The sequence below is a fragment of the Ctenocephalides felis genome, unplaced genomic scaffold (genome assembly GCF_003426905.1).
Source record: "Ctenocephalides felis isolate EL2017-DRISC unplaced genomic scaffold, ASM342690v1 CF-g0.4_SCAFFOLD_01604, whole genome shotgun sequence".
NCBI classification, from domain to species: Eukaryota; Metazoa; Arthropoda; class Insecta; order Siphonaptera; family Pulicidae; genus Ctenocephalides; species Ctenocephalides felis.
The window spans coordinates 41077068-41091501 of record NW_020537758.1 but is presented as its reverse complement, the minus strand read 5'-3'; the positions used below and the strand labels follow the sequence as shown (position 1 = coordinate 41091501).

Below are 14434 nucleotides of genomic sequence, written 5' to 3'. Positions count from 1 at the left end.
GGTATCACTTTATTGGTGATTAAAAGATTAAGAAAAAAATTGCCTGCTGTTGAAATTGAATAAAAATTTGCACAATATACGTGATTGATTTGATGGTTTCCAATTGAAATATTAGGAAACTAATAGCATATTTTTTACATTTTTTGCACAATTTCATAGTGAACACAATGCCGGTTTGTCACATGAAATTAATTGAGCAGATAACAATGAGTAGCAGTCAATGAAAAAATATTAGTTTGTAGTACATGCTAAGCATCAGAGATGACGTTATATGTGAAAAAAGAAAAAGTGTTTTCCGCATTTCTGTTAAAATCTTTCTTCAATTTTCTTTGCTATAAACCTCACGGAGTCCTAGACCTTTCCAACAAATGTAAAATCGTCGAAATCGGTTTGTGCGTTCTGGAGTTATATCGTCAGGAAGGAAAACCCGACTTATTTTTATATAATAGATTACTTCTTTATTATGTTTCTACGCGGACTTTAGTTTTGGAAGTAAACGAAGTAAGTCCGATCAAGCTCTGTACTACTCTCTTTGGTATAAAATCTCAATGCCATGAAGATTGCCATTTTCATGGCCAATATAATAATATGAAAATTCGTTCGAACATAAGTTGATAAAGGGTGTTTTAACTAACAAATATAAATAGAATCCTTGATCAATGAATAAAAATAATGATTTTATCATCAATGCCACCTTTATTAAACAAAATATTTCATTTTTCTTTCATAAACAATAAAAAAATATACATACATATACAAGGTCAGTCAAATTAAAATATAGAGATCGTCGTGTTAATTATTCATAATCGACAATAAATGAATTTTGCCCATTAATATCCACCCATTTTGCCCATCATACCGCCACCCATGCCTCCTCCCATACCGCCCCCCATGCCGCCGCCCATGTATTTGCCGTAGATCATGGGGTGCTGGGCATGACCGACCTTCTTGACGACAGCGTTGAAACCGTTTAATTTGTCAGCTTGGTATTCTACGATGCGCATCGTGCCATCGGCGTCGTGGAGCATGTATCCTCCTAAAAAATAATAAATTATAATAAAAATATTTTATATAAACAATATTTTACACAAGGTTTTGATGATGAAAATGTTTAAAGAAAACTTTTAGCTGTCGTATTATCTCTGATCATCTAGATATGTAGATGTCTGTCTATGTCTATTCAATTTGAACAATTGTGATCTAATAGTGACTATCAATTAGGCTATTTTTTATCTACATTTATTTTTTTAACTTTTTTAAAAATCTTGATCTATATAACTTACAGAATGTATGAATAAATAATAATATTGACATAAAAAAATTGAATGTATAGTTCTGTTCTTCAATGATATTAGTCGTATCTTTTCAAATGCTCAAAAACAATTTTGGTTATATATAAATATATTGAACAGCTATCAGAACCAACTAACTAATATATTCATGTGAGCTGTTGTCCTTAATTTATATTTTAAAAACTCTATTATAGAAGTCAATCTATTTATTTTTACTCTCTAATTGTGTTCGGATGTCTTTTCGTTTTATTATATTGGCCATGAAGGTGACAAACTTCAGGGCATTAAGCTTTACACGGAATAGTTGCTTGGTAGAGGGGGTGGAGGGCGGAGTGTTTTTAAATAAACTAGTTGTTCACTTCAAAAAATCCGCTTAACATGTAAATAACATGTAAAAATAAATATATCTTCTTTCATTATAACTTAGTAACAAATCAGTGATTGTGATTAGAACTGCAACAAATACATAATATACAAACAAATCAGTGCTTATCACAGTCCACAGCTACAAGGGTTAAATTATAACCCAACAACCTTATATCGAAGGAGAGTTTTAATAAATTCTATAACTACGTAACAAAAGTACAAATTGTTTTATATTTATTAAGTTTCGGTAGGATAAGGTATAGTAATTCAAAAAAAAATTTTTTTTTTTGCATATCTTTACTTTTCAAAGGTTTCTGAACATTTTGGCATACCTTAGAAAAAATGAATTTATGTGTGTGTGTCTCTGCTTGTATGTTTGGATACAAGTTCTTGTATTTCTACAATTTTTTCATATCTTTAATTCGTTCGTACAAACATTCGAGCCAAATTAATCGTGCTTTATGTGTAAAATTTAATTTGGTATAGAAAACTTTGCATATCTGACCCTTGTCTTGTATATTGATAGTTATTATATTTCTTATATACTCGTAATTACATTTTTCTTGCTTTTAATATATTTTTATTAATGCTGGAATTCTTTATATTTATAGCGTTATTATCGTTGGCTCTATAAAGCTCCTGTTTAAATATTATCTATATTGTGGAATATGATGATTCACGAATAAATAGAAAACAATCGTAGTTGTGCAAGATTTCTTATAAAGCTTATTAACTTCTGGTCGAACTATGGGGCAAAAAGTGCATAAAAGCAATTTTTGAGTGAACGGATCATCCGATTAGAGTCATTCAAAAAGCATATTGCTTGTGTCAATAGTGTGAAGAAATGATTGTTTTGTTCATTATGTTTTCGTTCTTGTAGTTGAACATAGATAGAGATTGTCGCCCAAATATAAGCACTTATATAATATTAGATTTGTGAAATATGACGATGAAATTTACAGTATTAGTAATAATTAATTGAAAATATTTAAAACAATTTTTATAACTCATTGATAACTTTTTATTGACGAATGATTATTTTTATTTCGCGAACGTTTAATTACTGTATGGGATGTTCTAGCAATCTACCTTGAGGCACAATGCCATATGAAACTAATTGGTTTTCTTCTTAGGGCGCGTTCATTAATCACGTGACTTTTTTAGGAGAAGGGGGGGCTTTGACAAAAATCACAAAATATGGGGGGAGGAAGAGTTTTAGTACTATATCACGCATATATTCAATTTTTACCTGATTATTATTTTGAAAACCAAACATTTGCAAAAAAAAAATAAAAAAATAATACAATTTTTTTACGAAACTAAAAATGCACGATGTTTGGTGGGGGATGGCGCGTAATTTTGGATTAGGGAGAGGTTGGTCCAAAAATCCTTAAAAAATTGATCGCGTTATTATTGGACACCCCCTTATATTCTTTAAGCACTTGGTGATACTATGGTGATACTTGTTGCATCCGACAATAGTTGTCGAGTCGAATTAAATTTATATCTATACTAATATAACATTGCACTAAAAATACTTCATGTATATCGATTTTCTAAATATTGTCAAAATTTTAGGAAATAAACCTTTATTTATTTATCTTACCTTTAACCATGTCTCCGTGGCGAGTCTCCCAAGCTTTTTTGTTGTCTCCGGTGTGATAGTCGTTTACGGCATAATCGTATTTGTATTCAGGGAAGTGCTGTGAATGGAATATTATCGTAAACTGACATATATATGTGACAATGTAATGCATGGTCATTGCAATTATTACACTTAGGAGTCAACGCACTCGTTCAATCAGATACTGTTTGAATCAGATAAATCTTCATTGACTGTAGATACAGGATACAGAGTTAATTATATCGTGTTGTGCAATATTGATTCAAATGGATTAATATCTTATGGGATTGAACTAAATAAAAAACTAACAATATTCAATTTCAGTTTTAATTAATAATGTTTAATCCAATTTGCTTAAGTGTTTGTAGTAAAAATAATTATTGAAATCAGCAAAGTTTGGAATTAGAAGAGTGTGTGTTGTTTCAGAGGGCGGGGTAGTAGGTGTTTTGTTTTTAGTGATATTTATTTATTTAATGGTATTAAAACCAGTCTCAATCGATTTGCTCATATTTGGTTCATTGACCACCAGTAAAAATTAATCGAAATTACTAAAAACACCTTTAAAATGAACTTTACAAGGCGCGAAGCACATTTGAATTGATTACTCCAACAAGACTGTGACAATGACGCTCAACATCTGACTAGATCATTATTATGGCTTTTTTCATGTTATACAGCCGCGAAATAAACCTTGCCAATTTTTAAATAAGTCAACTGTGTCATTTTGTCCATATATGTCATTTGGTACGTATTTTCCTCATTAATAGTGCAATATTACCTTAATAGTGTAATATTACTAGTATTAATGGTATAACGTTATCATAATGCAACTGTTTGACATTAGTGTAGCGTAATATTATTGAACAAAAGTTATAAAACGAGAATTAGATTTTTTACAATAACAGCAATCAGAAAGAATGTGATTTGCATATGACTGTAATTGGTATCTATTGAGATCAATTCTAAATTATGAAAAAAAAATCAACTGAATGATTTAAATAAGTACTTACATGAGGGTAATGTTCATAATGTCCTCCTCCCATACTGTGTGCAGTTTGATGGATTTGTTGATGGCTATAAGCATGGCCCATTCCACCACCCATTCCACCACCCATTCCTCCACCCATGCCGCCCCCCATTCCTCCCATCATCATTTCATAACCAGCTTGGGCTCTGTGGGCCACTGCTGCCAGGCAGACCAAGAGAACCTAGTAAAAGAATTACCAGATGAAAAAAGATGTTGAAATTTTATATTAAATTTAAATCCTATTAGATCATTATCCTTATTTGACAATTTTAATGCATTTTTTCTACAGCTTTCTAAGAAACTTATCTGCTTCAACTTTATCTGCTAAAGTTGCAGTGTTTAATTATGGGTAATTAATGGGCATACAAAATTATGTTAAGAGCTTTCCGGTTTAGTAAACTTTTTTTCGCGTACGATTCGATTTTGTGTAACAATTTTGCTATGAAATGTTATATTGATTTTACCGATGATCATGCTGATTTAATGCTAATAATGATCTAACTAAAACGACAAATTATAAGAAGCTTTTTACATTTTGTTCGTGTTGTAAATGATAAGATGATTAAACGTCATTTGCTTTAAAATTGATAGAAAAATACGTAAAACTCGAAAGAAAATTCTTCATATACTTTGTTACGCCTTTGGTAACATATAGAACCACCGAATAGTCCAAAGTGGTAAATGAGTAATTTTACCAAAATTATTTGATGAATTATTTTTTCTGAAAGTTTAACACGTTTGGCTTAAAATTCATTTACTTATATTAAAAAAATTATAAATTCATCAGTTTATGACTCCACCGATTTGATGCAAACAACTGGACACTAATAGTCATTTTAATTACAAATAAATTAATGAACGCTCGATTTTAGTTAACAATGAATGAATAAATAATTTAGCACTTTTTTACTAGAAATAATAAAATTATTGATAGTAATGTATCATTTACTACGTACTATGTAAGAACTCATTTTTCTACTACTGTTTTGTTGTTGTTCTGATAAGGAACTAATTCACTGAACTGATACAAAGCTTAGGCCTGAATCCGCTTTTATATTCAGAAGTCGATATGCTTCATAGGGCATAATGTGAAAATGTGCAAAAATGAAAATATAAGTATACAGTTGCCATTGTGCATCTCATTAAAATACCTAAAATAATCAACACCATGTGATATATGGTCAGTGGTAAATTTCTAATGATACGAGTGATTATACATATGTTGCGTGTCGCAAAATCGCAACACCTTGGAAAAGCGTTAAAGCTGGTTTCATGGAAACTAATTGTAAGTATTACGATATCGTTAATTAAATCAATACGAAATTCAAAATCAATAACACACATGTTACATCAATAGAAATAATCATGAATGATTTGTAACCGATACTACAGCATTTGTGGTGCTCAGTAGAGGTTGTATTTTCTGGTAGATAGATAAGTGGTCATTTATAAGTTTTTAATACTTGCTTAGTAATAAATTTACATGTTTTTAATGAAAGTTAATCATTATGCTCAATTATTTTTGAAAGGCATATCATGAAGTAAAAAAAACATTTTAACTCATCTTTGAATTTCTACAAATCTAAATTTTGGGAATTTTATGCGATTTATTCTATTGAACAAACCATAGAGAGCTAACAAATTTTAGTCTCTCATTATTAAACATAACACTGGTACTTCATGTTAAATTATTTTACTTTAATTTTTCATTATTTAAAATATATAAAATTGCATCGTAAACTTCTCCTGATATCGTAAGAACCAAATTGTATGTATTCATCTATACTTTCCAATCGTGTATCAGATTGTTGCTTTAAAGTTTAAAATATATTGTCCAAGATTAGTAAAAGATGCAAAGAAATTTAATATCTTTTGAATAATATTAAAAAAACTATATTTTAAATTTCATATCCGAATCTTATTTTGGCGCCCCCTAAGGCGTGCGCCGGCATTTTAATAAAAAATATTGTGTTACTGGTAGTCAATGCATGATGCAATGTAAGCAAAAACGTTGAAAACTAATTGTAATATCATCAAATAAATAAATATAATTATGAAGAAAAATACAATGTCATTTTGTCCGTAACTTCCTTAAAATTTGCTATCACAAATTTTATGAATGTGAATTTATAACTTTAATTTACTATATATTTTATTGCTACGATTCTAAATTTTATAATTGCAAAAAATTGGAATAAAAATCTGAAAAAAACACAAATTATTCATATTTTCTAATTTTAATGAAATTCTAACTGTTTTATTTCTAAAAATAAACCTTACATAGCTTTATCCTATTTACTTATTGTTTAGATGAAATGCTTACAATTTAAAACGTGAAAATTAATTATAAGCTATGCAATTATTAATATAGATTAAAAAGTTGAATTAAAAATTAATTACAAAATATAATGGCATTATTGAAATATATTTTAAATCTAAATTATTGATGAAAAATTAATTATGAAAAAATTAATATATAAATCTAAATATATAATTAAAAATTAAATATACAATATGCAATATATATATATATATATATATATATATATATATATATATATATATATATATATATATATATATATATTTGGCACACACTTAAAAACTAGGTTTATGTTTAACTTACGTGGTTAAATTAACATTAAAACTCAATTAAAAAATCTTAAAAATATATACTCTAATTAAAGTAGCAAGTTAATATACCCCCATTAAGACGATTTTGCTTAATACAATTTCCCGCATATTACATCACTTTACGCCGGTCCCTGCACTTTGAAATAGATTTTCTTATCCCACACGTTTTCTTGGCTTAAGACGTAGTTCTGGTCCTGTCCCTGAACAATCGTCTTAACGGGGTTTTATCGAAGGTATTATTTAGGATATAAATTTCTATGACGCATCTTGAATGCCTCTCTCACTCCAGCAATCGCTATCTTATATGGATCTTCCTCAGTAGTTGGATTATCAGTTACGGTTGCTTTAGTTTCTGTTTCAGTAGTTGATGTAGTAGTATCATCATGTTTTTGCAAAGGCAATACTTCCAACACATCAAATTTTGGCAAAATACGTCTTTTTAATAATTGAGGTCCTACAAAAATATTTTCAAGCGACTTCTCGGGCGGCACATCTGGTATTTCAGCAGTCGTAGTCAAGTATCCTTTCTTTTTCTTATATTCGGATAGATATTTGCTTATATTTGCTCTTAGCATATCGTTTCGTTGTTTGAATTCATTAACTTCAACTGTGTTGACCCTACCTACAAGAGCTTGTTGTTCGCCTCCTGAAATTGGAAAAATAAGTTGTAAAATTTGTTTTGTGGTTCCAAGAAATAGAGTTTTTATCAATTTGATACATTTGGCTACATTTGTCATTTTCAATTTCCTAAAGTGTTATTCATAAATTGAAAACCGGTATTATTTACTAAAAATCGAATTTCTAATTCTATAATATACCCCTAAAAATTTCTCTACTTTGAAAATGCAGGCTAAGTGTAATTTCCAATTACTGCATTACCAAATTACATGTAGTATTTTTAAATTACACAATACGTATTTAAAATTATATATAATATTTGTTGATAATTTTTACTAAATAATTATTATTGTTATTTATATATTTTCTTTTATCATAAGGGTCATCTACTAGATATATAGACCGTTTTTTAAATAATTTTACAAATGTATACCAAAATTAAATAATAAATACAGCTTTATATCATAAAGCTATTAAAACTGTACCTAATATATTGATGCTCTCATCTGGAACTGGTAGCATCGTCAAACCAGGCTTCCTAACCAAAGAAGAGTTTTTATCCGGACCGAAATCCAATTCTGGAAACTTCATTTCCTTCTCAATAAATTTTTCATCAAACTTTTTTGGAATGGTTTGAATATATGCAGATGTTCCATTTTCTGAAATATTAATAGTTAATGTATTGACATAATTTTTGTATCATCGTACACATTATTTAGTGAATTCATTATCTTGGTGGTCAAAATTATTACCTCGGTCTCTGATATTTAAAAGATCAGGGCTGTTATTCATAACGTCTTCGAATTTCGATGTTATAACGTCTGCGAGCTTTTGATCCAAATCGTCTATATCTATAATAAAGGCTTATTAATACATACATATATATATAACAAATCCAAGACTCTACCATCTAATACATATATATATATATATATATATATATATACAAAAAATCTATTAAACGTTTCGAAACTTAATGTGTGTCATCATTCAGTAATCTAAAAAAACATATTACATAAATAACAATTGTTGAATTTAAATATAAAAATATAAAAAGGAGAAATCTACTTTCAACATGTCCAATCCTTGGCCCATTACTATAACTTACCCTACGGGAAGTTAATAATAAAACTAATCTAAAACGCTTACAATTTGGTGTCCTTATATTACAATTAATGAAAACATTATTGCTCCATGGTATAAGGATGTGCACTATAGTAAAATATATATATTTTGACATTACAACAAACCACACAATAAATTTATATATTTAGTAAGTTATCGAAACAACGTACTGACTGTTCTAAGTTTGAGAAAGAAATGTCGCATCTTTTAAAAGAAATGTTTATATTCTTGACATATATATTTCACATGTGTTCGACAATTTGTGAGAATGTCAATAACAATGGAATTTTGTTATTGAAATTCTCACAAATTGTCGAACAAAAAACCAAAACTTAATCGCTTTCAATTTTAATATTATTTACTTTAAAAAATAATCATGTACTATAAAAAAATAGTTTTATTAACATGATTAGCATTCTAAACTAGCTGTAAGTGGAATTCTGTCTTAAGGCAATTAGGGCATCGTGCCTTAAGGCAAATTGCTGGAACTTCCCGTACCAAATATTATTATTTTTTTAAAAACGATTAACATGTTTGAAAAAAATTTAATCAAAAAAAAATAGATTTGAGAAACTACAAATTTGACAAAAAATTACTTTTTTTTGAAAAAAAAAAATTATATGAAAAAAAAAAATTTTTTTTTGGATACAAAAAATTTTTTTGAAAAAATGTTTTCTTCATTTTGACATATTTTGGAAATTCTGAACTTTTTTTCAAAGCAATCGCACTGCTTGAACTGCATAGAGACGAAATATCAAAGCGCGCATGTGCCGCGCCGCCGTCCAACGCATAAGCATTGGTACGGAACCCATAAAAATGTAAAAAAAACAATATACTTATTGTTAAAATCTCTATAAAATATCTGATAATTTGATGTGCATATGTCTAATGATAATTTTTAACCGCCGAATGGCATTTTTTTACTTTTTTCATTAGATCTCCGAAACCGCTAGACCTACCTCCATGAAAATTTGATCAATTCTACTCTTGTCAATACAAGTAAAATGTTTTTTGAATTATTCAAATCGGACGCTCCGTTCTCTTAAAACGGAGGTACCGTTCGTGGCACTTTTTGCCCCGTATCTTCGGAACGGCTAGACCTGCCTTTGCCAAAAACTAATCAGCACGTCTCCTTATCAATACGAATCGAATGTTTTTTGAATTATTCAAATCGGTTGATCCGTGTTCCCGAAATCGTCGACGAAAATTTGTATCCGCACATACATACACACACATACATACATACATACATACATACATACACACACACACACACACACACACACATACATCCATTTTTTCTAAGGTATGCCAAAATGTTCAGAAGGTTTTGAAACGTCGAGAAATGCAAAAATTTTCATTTTCGATTTTTTTGCGATTACTATAACTTACCCTACGGGAAGTTAATTATTAAACTAGTGGTGTATGGAATCGTGCCTTAAGGCATATTGCTGAAACTTCCCGTACCATAACTGTATTTAAATTAATTATTTAAAAATTAAAAAATAAACTAGAATTATTTTCGATATACAAAAAAAATTGTAACAAAAAAATATTTTTCCAATTATTTTATTAAAACAAGCAGAAAGTTCTTTAAATCATTCAAATCGGACGCTTAGTTCTCTCAAAAACTGCCATTTGTTGCACATTTAGCTCCGTATCTTCGAAATGGTTGGACCTGCATTTGCCAAAAACTAATCATCACTTTTCCCCATCATTACGAACTGAATGTTTTTTAGATCATTTAAATCGGATGCTCCGTTCTTTCAAAATTTCTTTTTCTATTTTCGGCACACTTTGCACCGAAACGGCTGAGCCTGATTTTGCCAAAAACTAATCAGCACATCTCCCTATCAATAAAAATCGAATGTTTTTTGAACCATTCAAATCGGTTGATCCGTGCGCCCGAAAACGTGTACGAAAATTTGTATCCATACATACATACACAAACATCCATTTTTTCTGAGGTATGCCAAAATGTTCAGAAACCTTCAAAACGTGAAGAAATGTAAAAATTTTCAATTTCGCTTTTTGGACGATTACAATATCTTACCCTGCAGGAAGTTAATACCCTACGGAGCGTTAATAAATCTTACCAATATTATTCTTTATGAACTCCAACAGTTCAGTATTTGTCCAAATTTTTTCCAAAGTCTTCAAAGCTTCTTTTCTATCATCCAAATTCAAGTCTTCAGATTCTGTAATATTTTGATTTTCAGAATTTTGTTTCACTCTGAATAGTATCTTCACAGAATTCTTATCTTCCGGTGCATTTTTCAATAATATGAACTCATCCGATTTAGAGAAAATATAATTTGTATTCCATTTTGAATTTCTGGTGCCATTATTTAATTTACGCATATCAATTTGTATAGAGTTATTGTTTATACTGATTTTTATTAGAATTAAAATCTCTGTGATGTTGGGAGAAAAAGTAGAATTCAATGTAGCTTTATCTTTCAGGCCACGCGTTTCTTTCCTTAACTTGGCTAAGTTTTTTATTTTGTTTCTAATAAAATCGTATTTCAAATAGTCGACTTTAGGAAGGTAAGAATCTGGCGAAACTGAAAATATCCCAATAGATGTTATAATAATTGAATTCGAGATTAAAATCTTCATGAAAATTAGTTTAAAATAAAAAGATTACCCGTTGCAGTACTAATAATTTCATGCGCTGAAGATTCAGCTCCATCATTATCTACTACAAATCTATCCATTATTGAATGGAATAGATTTTTTGACTCATCTTTGGAAGCAAGAGAAGGAGCTTCTGTTGTTAGTTCATCAGTCGACAAATCTAAGTATGGATAAAAAATATTTTTACATTATAGGTAGTTTAATTGGTATATTGAAGTTTTACTCTAAGATTTTTATCATATCTGTAATTGCTTGATAGCAATCAATAGATTAGCTAGGTGTATGGCATCGTGCCTTAAGGTAAATTGCTGAAACTTCCCGTACCGTAACGAAATGTTCGAGGATAATAAATGTTTTCAAATAGATTACTATAAATAAATACTGTAACATTGTCTAATATTTATAAGAATTATAAAAACTGAATTAAGTTAAAAATGTATTTGATGTATATAAGTGAGCCTTAGAACTTTAGCCAGAATTAATATTAAAATCTGAATTATTTGATGTAGAAAAATTCCAAAAGCAATTGGAAAACACAAGTAGAACGTTTTTTGAATCATTCAAATCGGATGCTTAGTTCTTTCAAAAACTACAATTTTTTGTATATTTAGGTCTGTATCTTCAAAATGGCTGGATCTGCCTTTGCTTAAATCTAATCACCACTTCCCAATCATTACAAATTAAATGTTTTTGGGATCATTCAAATCGAATACACCGTTTTCTCAAAACCCGATTTCTATTTTTTACATTCTTTGATCCGTTTTTCCGCAAAGGCTGGACCCGCCTTGGCCAAAAACTAATTAGCACATCTCCCTATCAAGAGGAATCAAATGTTTTATGAATCATTCAAATCGGTTAATCAGTGCAGGCGCCCCGAAAACGTAGACAAAAAATTGCGGACACACAAAACACACACATACACACATCCATTTTTTTTCTGAGGTATGCCAAAATGTTCAGAAACTTCTCAAACGTGAAGATATGCAAAATTTTCATTTTCGATTTTCGGCTCATTACTATAACTTTCCTATGGAAAGTTAAAAATGAGCGTTAGTATTTATATCATATTCATATAGGCAAAATCTATCTTATTATTGATTGAATTGTGATTAAATATTATGATTTTTAAGTGAATTGCAAGTGCTCTGGTGCAAAACTAGTCACGAGTTCGAAGGTTCGATCTCCGCTTCGACCAAGCCCAATATCAGGCAGTATGATGTCAAATTTTCACTTGAGGTTATAGACCTCAAATATGGCCACAAGTCAAAATAGTATGGCGATTTGCTAACAAAGTTCATAAATAATAAAATCATATCTTATTGTTAGTTAACGTTAGGCAATCAATAGATTGCCTGCTATAATAGCGTCTTTTAATCGTAGAATTAAGCTGGGTAAAACAGCTCAAATAACCTTAGAATTATTAATTATACTGTTATTTAATAAATAAAAATGCGAGTGAATACAAAACCTAAAATAAATTCATACAAAATATAACCGATATATCTAACTTTAAGAATTAAGCTGCATGACTTGAATAAGTCGATCAATTTTGCGCCAGCAATTTTCTTTGTAATTTTCTTATAGTTATTTAAGTAGTGCGACAAATACATTAGAGAGCTGATAAACGTATCAAATTTTGAAAAAAAATTTTCATTACCATACAATATATTGCCATTATATAACATAATAATAAAATAATTGAAGCATTTTTTAAATATGATTCTTTCTGTAAAACTGTATTAATTTTCAAATAAACTGTATGTCGATATACAGTAGATCTACAAAGATATTAATAACTTCCCGTAGGGTAAGTTATACATAGTAATCGCAAAAACGTCGAAAATAAATTTTTTATATATCTTTACGTTTCAGAGGTTTCTGAACATTTGGAACACCTTAAAAAAAATTGATGTATATGTGTATGTGTGTGTGAGTGTTCGAATACAAAATTTCGTAGACGATTGGTAACTAAGTTTTCAAGAGTACGGAGGGTCCGATTTTAATAATTCAAAAAACATTTTACTTGTAATGACAAGATGAACATCTGATTAAATTTTTAGGAAGCCGGGGCTAGCGGTTTTGGATATCTAGTAAAGTAACAAAAAGCCATTTGGTAGTCAAAAATGAGCATTAGACATATGCACATCAAATTATCAGATATTTTATGGAGATTTTAAAATACGTATAAACTTTATTTACATTTCTATGGGTTCCGTAACATCGTTTGTCCGTTTCACCAACGCGGCGCTTACGCACTTCGATATTCAAAGTTTAAAAATAATATTAATCTTTTTCAGAAAAAAAAATTTGATACGGAAAGTTCCAGCAATTTGCCTTAGTGCATGATGCCATGCACCACTATAATTTTTATATGTATAATAAATATCACTACTTTCCATCTATTACCACAATTGTAAAAGTATATTCAAATAACAGCCCCCTGTTTAACTGCTGCATGACTGAGCATGATAGTGTTTACTCTAAAGAAAAACTGCAATTTACAAGTAACTTTATTATAAATATATAAATTGGCTTCAGTTTGAGTATTGTAGGATATCAAAGAAAACCGACGTAAAGACCAACTCAACACTTGCACATTAACAATAAAGTATTTTGAAAAAAATATCAAAAAAGGTTGAATAATGCAGGTCTCAAGTAAAAATTCTACTATTTTACTGCTTTCCATTTTTCCTTCACCGCTAAATTTAATCTAGGGGCCTCACCGTAGCCTAGTGGTTAGATTTATGGACTTTGAATCTTTGATTTAAGTTTGATACTTTCTCGGGCACCTGATGTCAAGCATAGGTTACACAGCTTTTCACTTGGAAATATAAATAACAATATGTTTTCAAGCAAAAATAACCCTTATTCGGCATTAAAAATTACCACTATCACAGAAAATGTAGGAAATATAGAAATCACTTAGAGATTCCACTTGGAGATAGAACAACTATTCACAACTCATTGCCAAGCCTATAGGACTCCTAAGTTCGGATCGCTGTTCAAATAATTGTAATAAAAAAATAATTTAGTAGCACTTTACTTACCCGTATATGTTCACCATAACATATTTTCATAGCCGCAACACCCATTAAAACCAAGTAAAATAGG

At 29.6% G+C, this 14434-nt stretch overlaps 2 protein-coding genes across 2 annotated transcripts in view; one reads left to right on the top strand and one right to left on the bottom strand.

Moving 5' to 3' along the window:
• The window catches only part of LOC113372384, a 103752-nt gene that overhangs the window by 15269 nt on the left and 74049 nt on the right, over positions 1-14434 (top strand). The gene's annotated exons all lie outside the window — the stretch shown is intronic.
• LOC113373779 (adult-specific cuticular protein ACP-20-like) lies at positions 831-7018 on the bottom strand. The gene is made up of 4 exons (XM_026614055.1): positions 7013-7018; positions 4293-4490; positions 3265-3361; positions 831-1036 (listed from the first exon to the last, which is right to left on the bottom strand). Exons 1-4 carry the CDS (start codon positions 7016-7018, stop codon positions 831-833), a joined length of 507 nt encoding a protein of 168 aa, XP_026469840.1.

What these genes read in the sequence shown, in the direction of transcription:
- LOC113373779 (XM_026614055.1), bottom strand. An exon ending in ATTATGAACATTACCCTCAT is followed by an intron (nt 3,362 to 4,292) that starts GTAAGTACTTAT and finishes TTCCATTCACAG; the next exon opens with CACTTCCCTGAATACAAATA. An exon ending in CCACGGAGACATGGTTAAAG is followed by an intron (nt 1,037 to 3,264) that starts GTAAGATAAATA and finishes ATTATTTTTTAG; the next exon opens with GAGGATACATGCTCCACGAC.